This window comes from Physeter macrocephalus, chromosome 21 (assembly GCF_002837175.3).
Source record: "Physeter macrocephalus isolate SW-GA chromosome 21, ASM283717v5, whole genome shotgun sequence".
Classification (NCBI taxonomy): domain Eukaryota; kingdom Metazoa; phylum Chordata; class Mammalia; order Artiodactyla; family Physeteridae; genus Physeter; species Physeter macrocephalus.
The window spans coordinates 102405913-102417612 of NC_041234.1; the positions used below are offsets into that span (position 1 = coordinate 102405913).

The 11700-nt window shown below is 36.7% G+C and overlaps 1 protein-coding gene and 1 long non-coding RNA gene across 2 annotated transcripts in view; one reads left to right on the forward strand and one right to left on the reverse strand.

The window, feature by feature from the left end:
• The window catches only part of ENOX2 (ecto-NOX disulfide-thiol exchanger 2), a 374580-nt gene that overhangs the window by 154551 nt on the left and 208329 nt on the right, over nucleotides 1-11700 (reverse strand). Inside the window, exon 4 of the mRNA XM_055081653.1 lies at nucleotides 892-1026. Coding sequence (XP_054937628.1) covers nucleotides 892-1026 — 135 coding nt within the window. The remainder of the gene's footprint in view (nucleotides 1-891; nucleotides 1027-11700) is intronic.
• LOC114484679 (uncharacterized) overlaps nucleotides 1-11700 on the forward strand; it is a 45971-nt gene that overhangs the window by 18980 nt on the left and 15291 nt on the right. Inside the window, exon 3 of the long non-coding RNA XR_003677847.1 lies at nucleotides 6562-6658. This is a non-coding gene — a long non-coding RNA (uncharacterized lncRNA). The remainder of the gene's footprint in view (nucleotides 1-6561; nucleotides 6659-11700) is intronic.

An 11700-nucleotide genomic window follows, 5' to 3' on the forward strand; every position in this document is an offset into this window, starting at 1 on the left:
GCACGTGGGATCTTCCCGGACCGGGGCGCGAACCCGGTTCCCCTGCATCGGCAGGCGGACGCGCAACCACTGCGCCACCAGGGAAGCCCCCATAAACCCATTTTTTGATCAAATTTATAATTATTTTATAACATTTATATCATTATTCATGATTTTATATTTGCAAATTTGCCTACTTGCTAAAATTTCTTTGTAACCCCCCAAATCAATACTCACAGTACTTTCATGGTCATTTAAGGTCATATGCAGAGCGATAAAAATTTGAGTTGCCCAAGGCACATTCACAAACCTATTTTTACAGTTAATGGCTCTGACAGTCCAGGAAGCTTTTCTGTGTCTAAGCTAAGCCCTTCAGGTGACATGGCATTTTTCTTCTGATTTTATCTTTAGTGGTGATGGAGTTAGTATACCATGCCCATTCTCTTACAGGTTACTTTGTTCTAAAAAATATGAACAGTTATTCAATGTTAACAATAGTCTTTGGGATGTTCCCTGCTACCTCCTGTCCTTCCCTCTAGGAACCTAAGATTTTTGGGATATCTAAGTCAGTTCTCATTCTAGCTCCATGTTTATTTGCTTCCTCTAGGAAATGTATAAAATTAGACAAACTTTGTAATTCTTTGCCAAATCCTGCTGTACTTTTATTCCAATGAGTTAAATATTCAGTGACCGTATCCTGCATCAGATATACCCCCAGCTTGCCCATAGTGCAATAGGGAGTATACTAGTAACTACAGGCCACCCAGCCTATAAAGCTCATATTACAAAAATGCACACTCTAAGCAGAATCTGGTAAATGTCAACTTCAAAATAAGTTGTGTCATATTGTTATATTTATGTCCATATGGTCAGTGAAAAGAAACGCTTGTGAGGTGATTAAAAATAGCATACCAGGTAAAATTGGTTGTCCGGCAATTCCCAGCGGTGCCATTCCAAGATTATTCATTGCTGTGGCCCATGCAGTTGGATCAGACATAGGTAGTGTCATTGCAGTGGAATCCACATTCAGAGTTCTACTATTATCAGCTAAGAAGAAATGACAAGCAAAATAATTTGTTGTATTAAGGTTTCAGTATCTAGCAACCAAGACCCAACGCAGCCAAAAAAAAAAAAAAAGAAAGAAAAATTAAGGTTTCAGTATGTAGTTCACTTATCAATGTAAACTCTGGCAACTCTTTACAGAAATGGACTGATGGACAAGTGGTGGACACAGCCTTAATTTCAGCTCTTTACAAGGGTTAAAACAATACAGCTCGAACTGGCAGGAAGTTATAGAATTTGAAAGCCCTTTACCAGATGGCATTTTAGTGTTTCTTTCTTTCTCTCTCTCCCTCTCTCTCTCACCCCACTCCCCTCCCTCTCTCCCTCCCTTCTTTCTTTCTTTCCTTCCTCCCTCCCTCCCTTCTTTCCTTCCTTCCTTCCTTCCTTCCTTCCTTCCTTCCTTCCTTCCTTCCTTCCTTCCTTCTTCCTTGTTTTAAAGTCAATGAAAACTATTTTTTAGAGTAGTTCTAGGTTCACAGCAAAATTGAGGGGAAAGTACAGAGATTTCACATATGCACCCACCCCCCACATGCATAGCCTCCCCTATTATCAACATCTCTCACCAGAGTGGTTCATTTGTTACAACTGATGAACCTACACTGATGCATCATAATCATCGAAAAGCCATAGTTTACATTAGGCTTCACTTTGGTGTTTCACATTCTACAGGTTTTGAAAAATGTATAGTGACATGTATCCATAATTGTAGTATCATACAGAGTATTTTCACTGCCCTAAAATTCCTTTGTGCTCTACTTATTCATCCTTCTCCCCTCCCCCAACCCCAGCAACCACTGATCTTTTACTGTCTCCACAGTTTTGCCTTTTCTAGAATGTCATATAGTTGGAATCACACAGTATGTAGCCTTTTCAGATCGGCTTTTTTCACTTAGTCATATGCATTTAAGTTTCCTCCATGTCTTTTCATGGCTCCATAGCTCATTCCTTTTTTTTTTGCTGCATAATATTCCATTGTCTAGATATACCACACTTTATCCTTTCACGTACCGAAGGACATTGTGGTTACTTCAAAGTTTTGGCAATTATGAATAAAACTGCTATAAACATTTCTGTGCATGTTTTGTGTGAACATAAGTTTTCAGTTCCTCTGGGTAAATACCAAGGACTGCAATCACTCGATTGTATGGTAAGAGCATATTTACTTTTGTAAGAAGCCGTCAACCTGTCTTCCAAAGTGGCTGTACCATTTTGCATTCCCACCTCCAACAAATGAGAACTCCTGTTGATCCACATCCTCTTCAGTATTTAGTGTTGTCAGTGTTCTGGATTTTGGTCATTCTAATAGGTTTGTAGTGGTATTTCATTGTTGTTTTAATTTGCATTGCCCTGATGACATATGATGTGGAGCATCTTCTCATATGCTTATTTACCATCCATATATCTTCTTTGGTGAGGTGTCTATTAGTCACTGGCCCATTTTTCAATCAGGTTGTTTGTTTTACTATTGTTGAGTTTTAAGAGTTCTCTGTGTATTTTAGATAACAGTCCTTTATCAGATGTGTATTTTGTAAATATTTTCTTCAAGTCTATGGCTGGTCTTCTCATTCTCTTGACATTGTCTTTCACAAAGTTGTTTTAATTTTAATGAAGTCTAGTTTACCAATAATTTCTTTCATGGATCATAACTTTGGTGTTATATTTAAAAAGTTATTGCCATAGCCAAAGTCATCTAGGTTTTCTCTTACATTGTCTTTTAGGAGTTTTATAGTTTTGTATTTCACATTTAGGTCTATGATCCATTTTGAGCTAATTTTTTGATGGGTATAAAATCTGTGTCTAGATTCATTTTTTTGCATGTGGATGTCCAGTTGTTCCAGCACATTTGTTGAAGAGACTATCTTTGCTCCATTGTATTGCCTTTGCTCCTTCGTCAAAGATCTGTTGACTCTATTTATGTGGGTCTCTCTTCTGTTCCATTGATCTATTTGTCTATTCTTTCACCAGTACCACACTGTCTTGATTACTGTAGCTTTACAGTAAGTCTTCAAGTTGGGAGGCATCAGTCTTCAAACTTTGTTCTTCTCCTTCAATATTGTGTTGGCTATTCTGAGTCTTTTGCCTCTCCATAAAGTTTAGAATCCGTTTTTTTTTTTGTTTGTTTGTTTGTTTTTTATATCCACAAAATAACTTGCTTGGACTTTGATTGAACCAAGTTGGGAAAAATTGACATCTTGACAATATTGAGTCTTCCTATCTGTGAACATGAAATATCTATTTATTTAGTTCTTCTTTGGCTTTTTTTTAATCAGAATTTTTTAGTTTTCCGAGTTTTTTTTTTCAAGTGTACACACCACAGGAGCTTGGGATGATTAAGATGTTTCCCATTCTTCTCATAGTCTAGTTGCATATGATTACTTCAGCAGCTTCCATCCAAACTACTCATGCATGCAAACCAAGAAAAAACATCCAAGGGTTTCCATAGTAGCAATGAAAAGGAAAAATTATATTCCTGATGGAATTTCATATCTTTGAGGCAGTACTATTGAGTTGGACACATGATCAACAAACATCAGTTTAACCAATTGAGTATTTGGGGGGTTAGGATAGCAGAGAACAAGCAGATAGGAGACATAGTCCCTGCCTTCAAAGGTTATACAATCTAATTGAAGAGACCGATGATGATGGTGATGATGATGATTATTATCACTACTCTCACCACCTCCGTCCATTACTACCACTAACTATTGAACATTTGCCATATGCTAGGTAAAGCTCTTGGCATTCATTATTTTCATTTAACTTTCAAAACAACCCTATGAGATAGGGGCTCTTTATATCTCCATTTAATAGATGAGAGGCTTTGAAGGGTTACATGTATAGTGCAAGGTCACACAGGATGTGTACTTTTAGGCACCATGCTTTAGTATCTCCAAATAAACAATTAGGAAACAATGAAAGACTCAAAGAGTATAGACTAGGAATGTTATTGAAGTTTAAGGAATGAGGCTTTGTGGAGAAGACAGGATTTGAAAGAATGGGCCAGATTTCTATAGCATATGTCTTGAATTCTGGGTAGTTATTAAATAGGTAAAGAAGAGGGGGTAAGACATTCCAGAGCAGGGATGACATAAGCAAAGACATTGAAGCAGGTTATACATGCATGTGCATGTATATATTGCACAATTGGGAGGGATATAGTCGTAAGTCATCTGAGCACAAAAAGTCTTTTATTTTGGTAAATTTCCCTCTGACTACTGATAGCCATTAAAAAAACTTTCCATTGCTTTCCTCCTACCTCCCAGTATGTACTCCTGCCAATTACACCCCCAAAGGCAACTCTATTCTAATAGTAGCTTGCTAACATCCGTCCATCACATCCTTCCAACCTGGCAATATGAGGGATGATCCCTGGCTGGGTTATTTATACAAGTGCTATTTTGGTCACTGATTGGTCATTACAAGAAAATGCAAATGGCCAAAAACATTATTTCTGAAATATTAGTTTTTATTATTCTCCTATACTGTGAAATTGCCTATGTTTCCTCTCCATAAACCATCCCCCCCACACACAGAGTGATTGATGGCCCTAAGCATTTGTTACCGCAGTCAGAAGTCACATTTCAGAACTGGTGATTTCTCCGTCTGTAGGAGCTCTAGTCCTCACACCCAGTTTTCAGTGCTCTCTGAGAAGGCATACAAGAAGGCTAGAAATAGCCTCTTGTAAATATTATCAAGAAAACAAACATGGGGCATCAAATATCCTTTGGGTCAAGAGTTTATATAGTGATTATTAGGTTCACCTTGACTCCCAATCCCCAACTAGGGAGACAAGTTTTAGAGAATGTTATAGCTGGAAGGGACCTTTAGGATGTTACTGAGTATGCACTTTGAATTTCTCTGCTGGTTGGAGAATGACTCTTAGAGGAAACAGCTAGGTTTAGAAGGACTGGTCCCCAATGCTAAAAATAATTTTTTGCAACAGTCTGGCTACTCACTGGCTCTGCAGGCCTGGGAAATATACAAGAGAATTAGGAATTATTCTCAATAAAGAATTTTGAGATCAAAGATTAAGAATTTACAATGTACCTAGCCAAACTCTGGACTAATTTGGTGGGGGTGGGGGAGAGAATGATCTAAATTATCAGTTTTTTTAAAGGACAACATAGTACCACTATTTTCAAACTATATATTAATTCACAGTGCTTGTTAAAATGTTAGCAAGTAGAGTTCCTATTAGGCTTGTTTACAATGAACAGATAAGGAACATGCTAATTAACAGCATTATTTCACTACAATGAACTCGGTTCTTAAATCCTTAAGGAGTTCTGCTTTAAATGCCCTTCTCATCACCCTCCCTTCCCCCAACACCCATCTCCACCTGTCAAGTCCTACTCATTTTTCAAGGGTCGTCTCAAATGCCACCTTGTCTGTGAAGCTACCTCACTGGAATTAATTACTCCTTCCTATGTGTTCTCATAATATTTTATGTACAATTTGATTTTCATCTTTGTTTATTCTCTCACTTCTCCCCAAACCAAACTTTTATTGAGTCTTAGTGTATGCCACGTTCTGTGCTAGTGACTAGGAATATAGAGATGAACAAAATTCATTTACTGTTCTGGAAGAACTCACAATACAATGAGAGGCATGACATATAGACAACTAAATACAAATCATTATAATAAGTACTGTGACAAAACTACGAGTAAAGTGCTATGGGAACAGAGAAGGAGTAATGAAATTTCTGGAATGGGTTTGGACATATGTGTTTGGGGTTGAGAGGTGGAGGAGATGAGGAATAGTCAGGGAAGCCTTCACTGGCAAAGAATCATTTGAAGTGAATCTTTAAGGAGGGATAGGATTTTCCTCTAGGTGGTGAATGGAGGATTAGGGTTGAGGAGCATTCCAGGAAGCAAGAACAACTGAACATTTGCCATTGACTGCCTTGAATTATAGTTATTGGATACATGACTCTCTTCTGCTAGCCTACATGCTCCTTTAGGTCAGGGACTGGGTTTTAGGCATCTTTGTTTCTCCATTTCTTAGTTTAATGTCTGGTATGAAGTAGGTATTCAAGAAATATTTGAATGAATGAATAAAGAAAACTTACATTGATTTTGGGCACAATAAGCAATCTATGCAATGACACTCATTTATTATTTGTATACCTTTTCAGAACGATAAACTGGGATGCCATCTTAAAAGGGATGGTATAATTGCTAAACTGATTCACTCTCCAGGACAACTGAATTTATATGTAGAAATTTATTTAGAGTTATAACCAGGGATAGATGCACCCAACTAATAATTCAGTTTGATTTTATTAGCTATAATCTTTTCCCCATATAGGCACAGTCATATATATATAAGCAAGCTTGTAAATTTTTACTTTCAAAGAGAAATCCCAGATGATCATCTCTGGCAGCAATCTGGATTTAAGGTCTGTACTAACAAAACATGCTGTGCTAAACATCTGTTACGAATTATCACTTAATGGTGGAAAAGTTAAGTCCTGATTCATTTTTCAGACTAAAAATGCACATCTAACAATTTCTTTAGGTGTTTCATAAAAGTAGTCCTACATCACTAAAGGAAGAAATTGCTCATTTCCCCATGAGTCCTACACTCACTGGCAGCAGCCAAGAATATTCAGAAGGTAAGTGCCAGTGGTTGTCAAATGGTATTCAAAATACCTCACCCAAGTCTGTAGATCATGTCCTGCTATGCTGGTTCTATCGTTCTGCTTGTGTGGCAACTCCTCAAGACATCACAAGTTGTAGAGTGGTTGTAAATGAGTGCCCTCTAGGTAAGCTGATTGAAGATATGGCACTTTGGAACAAGAGTTCATTAGCACGAAAAAAAATAAAACATTGGAAAGTGAAATCCACTTTAAGCTGGTATCACCGCATAACTATCAAATCACTACTGCCATCTGTTTATTTTTACACTGTTTATGCTTCACTGATTAAGTAGTCAATTACTGTCAAAGTTATTTGATCTTGAAGACAATACACACACACACACACACACACACACATTCTGTGATACACCTCATCCTGTAGTGGAGTTAATTATTTCAAATGTTTCCCTTATTTCCTTTGAAACAAGTTCAGTATGTTGGTGCCATCTTGCCAAATATATTTTATTAAGACATAAACTCTTCTTCTCTGACAGTTTACTCCCCTATAATTTTCTTTCTTTTGTTCAGTTTTACATCCATTGGTTTTTATGCTTGCTATAACTTTATTACACAGTATTGTACAAGTTGAGGAGAGGATTTTGTCAACCAACATCTATTGAAAGTCTCTCAAGAGTAGGAAGTAATCTTGCCTAGTGATCAAGAGCATGGGTTTGGGAGTCAGATGGCTCTGTACCACAGTCTAGCTCTACTACTTAGTAACTGTAATGTGATCATTATTTTGCTCTTTTCTTTTCTCCTCTATTTGCCAGCCTGCCTTCCAGCCTTCCTTTCATATTTAGTATAAGTTCATTGAACATTTTCTATGTGTCATGCATCATTCTAGATATTGAAGACAACACTGTTGTGAGTCAAACTGGCCTCATCCTCGGTCATATGAAGCTAACACCATAGTGCAGGAGGGAGCTATTAAAATACAAATGAATATAAAATAATTACACATTATGATAAGTGCTCTGAATAAAGAACTGGGTTTGATGAGAAAAATGTCAAGCTAAAAAATTAGGAAAATGATAGTATCTACCTTAAAAGTTTGTTGAAGATTAAATTAGATAATGTGGGTAAAGAATTTAGCATGGGTTCTGGGTCATATTGAGCACTTGGTAAGTGGGAATAATAACATGGTAATAGTTAAGATGATGATGAAGTAGTCCTGGCCATGAAGGGCTCAAAGTCTACAGACAGACACAGCATATATATGAATTATTGCACTACATTATACAAATAATGAAACTGAGGCACAGAGAGGTTAAGTAATCAGCTCAATATCACACAGCTAATAAGAGGTAGAACAGGAATACAAACCCAGACAGCTCTGACGCCAATGCCCACAGTCTTATGCATCACACTAAATTCCCTCCCAAAGAGCCCCTTTATTTACAGTGTTCCATTAGCTCATTAAAAGCATTACTATCCTGTTTACAAGAGACCCACTTCAGACCTAGGGACACATACAGACAGAAAGTGAGGGGATGGAAAAAAATATTCCACGCAAATGGAAATCAAAAGAAAGCTGGAGTAGCACTTCTGATATCAGACAAAACAGACCTTAAAATAAAGACTATTACAAGAGACAAAGAAGGACACTACATAATGATCAAGGGATCAATCCAAGAAGAAGATATAACAATTGTAAATATTTATGCACCCAACATAGGAGCACATCAATACAGAAGGCAAATACTAACAGCCATAAAAGGGGAAATCGACAGTAACACAATCATAGTAGAGGACTTTAACACCCACTTTCACCAAGGACAGATCATCCAAAATGAAAATAAATAAGGAAACACAAGCTTTAAATGATACATTACACAAGATGGACTTAATTGATATTTATAGGACATTCCATCCAAAAACAACAGAATACACTTTCTTTGCAAGTGCTCATGGAACATGCTCCAGGATAGACCATATCTTGGGTCACAAATCAAGCTTTGGAAAATTTAAGAAAATTGAAATCGTATCAAGTATCTTTTCCAACCACAATGCTGTGAGACTGGATAACAAATACAGGAAAAAAATCTGTAAAAAATACAAACAAATGGAGGCTAAATAATACAGTACTAAATAACAAAGAGATCACTGAAGAATCAAAGAGGAAATTAAAAAATACATAGAAACAAATGACAATGAAAACATGATGACCCAAAACCTATGGGATGCAGCAAAAGGAATTCTAACAGGGAAGTTTACAGCAATACAATCCTACCTCAAGAAACAAGAAATATCTCAAATAAACAACCTAACCTTACAGCTAAAGCAATTAGAGAAAGAAGAACAAAAAAACCCCCAAAGTTAGCAGAAGGAAAGAAATCATAAAGATCAGATCAGATCAGAAATAAATGAAAAAGAAACGAAGGAAACAATAGAAAAGATCAATAAAACTGGAAAAGATCAATAAAACTAAAAGCTGGTTCTTTGAGAAGGTAAACAAAATTGATAAACCATTAGCCAGACTCATCAACAGAAAAAGGGAGAAGACTGAAATCAATAGAAATAGAAAAGAAAAAGAAGTAACAACTGACACTGCAGAAATACAAAGGATCATGAGAGATTACTACAAGCAACTCTATGCCAATAAAATGGACAACCTGGAAGCTGAAATCAATAGAAATAGAAAAGAAAAAGAAGTAACAACTGACACTGCAGAAATACAAAGGATCATGAGAGATTACTACAAGCAACTCTATGCCAATAAAATGGACAACGTGGAAGGAATGGACACATTCTTAGAAAAGCACAACCTTCCAAGACTGAACCAGGAAGAAAATGAAAATATAAACAGACCAATGACAAGCACTGTAATTGAGACTGTGATTAAAAATCTTCCAACAAACAAAAGCCCAGGACCAGATGGCTTCACAGGCGAATTCTATCAAACATTTAGAGAAGAGTTAACACCGATCCTTCTCAAACTCTTCCAAAATATAGCAGAGGGAGGAACACTGGCAAACTCATTCTATGAGGCCACCATCATCCTGATACTAAAACCAGACAAAGATGTCACAAAGAAAGAAAACTACAGGCCAATATCACTGATGAACATAGAACCAAAATTCCTCAACAAAATACTAGGAAACAGAATCCAACAGCATATTAAAAGGATCATACACCATGATCAAGTGGGGTTTATCCGAGGAATGCAAGGATTCTTCAATATACACAAATCAGTCAATGTGATACACCATATTAACAAATTGAATGATAAAAACCATATGATCATCTAAATAGATGAAGAAAACGCTTTCGACAAAATTCAACACCCATTTATGATAAAAACCCTCCAGGAGTAGGCATAGAGGGAACTTACCTCAACATAATAAAGGCCATATATGACAGACCCACAGCCAACATCATTCTCATTGGTGAAAAACTGAAACCATTTCCTCTAAGATCAGGAAAAAGACAAGGTGTCCACTCTCACCACTATTATTCAACATAGTTTGGGAAGTTTTAGCCCCAGCAATCAGAGAAGAAAAATAAATAAAAGGAATCCAAATCGGAAAAGAAGAAGTAAAGCTGTCACTGTTTGCAGGTGACATGATGCTATACATAGAGAATCCTAAGGATGCTAGCAGAAAACTACTAGAGCTAATCAATGAATTTGGTAAAGTGGCAGGATACAAAATTAATGCACAGAAATCTCTTGCATTCCTATACACTAAGGATGAAAAATGTGAAAGAGAAATTAAGGAAACACTCCCATTTACTATTGCAACAAAAAGAATACAATACCTAGGAATAAACCTACCTAAGGAAACAAAAGACCTGTCTGCAGAAAACTTTAAGACACTGATGAAAGAAATTAGAGATGATACAAACAGATGGAGAGATATACCATGTAGACTATACTACAAAGCTACAGTAATCAAGACACTATGGTACTGGCACAAAAACAGAAATACAGATCAATGGAAAAAGATAGAAAGCCCAGGGATAAACCCATGCACATATGGTTACCTTAACTTTGATAAAGGAGGCAAGAGTATACAATGGAGAAAAGACAGCCTCTTCAATAAGTGGTGCTGGGAAAACTGGACAGCTATATGTAAAAGAATGAAATTAGAACACTCCCTAACACTATACACAAAAATAAACTCAAAATGCACCTAAATGTAAGGCCAGACACTATAAACACTTAGAGGAAAACATAGGCTGAACACTCTATGACATAAATCACAGCAAGATGCTTTTTGACCCACCTCCTAGAGGAATGGAAATAAAAACAAAAATAAAGAAATGGGACCTAATGAAACTTAAAAGCCTTTGCACAGCAAAGGAAACCATAAACAACATGAAAAGACAACCCTCACAATGGGAGAAAATATTTGCAAATGAAGCAACTGACGAAGGATTAATCTCCAAAATTTAGAAGCAGCTCATGCAGCTCAATGTCAAAAAAACTAACAACCCAATCCAAAAATGGGCAGAAGACCTAAACAGACATTTCTCCAAAGAAGATATATCACCTAAATGTAAGGCCAGACACTATAAACACTTAGAGGAAAACATAGGCTGAACACTCTATGACATAAATCACAGCAAGATGCTTTTTGACCCACCTCCTAGAGGAATGGAAATAAAAACAAAAATAAAGAAATGGGACCTAATGAAACTTAAAAGCCTTTGCACAGCAAAGGAAACCATAAACAACATGAAAAGACAACCCTCACAATGGGAGAAAATATTTGCAAATGAAGCAACTGACGAAGGATTAATCTCCAAAATTTAGAAGCAGCTCATGCAGCTCAATGTCAAAAAAACTAACAACCCAATCCAAAAATGGGCAGAAGACCTAAACAGACATTTCTCCAAAGAAGATATATAGATTGTCAACAAACACATGGAAGAACGCTCAACATCATTAATCATTAGAGAAATGCAAATCAAAACTTCAATGAGATATCACCTCACACCGGTCAGAATGGCCATCATCGAAAAATCTACAAACAATAAATGCTGGAGAGGGTGTGGAGAAAAGGGAACACTCTTGCACT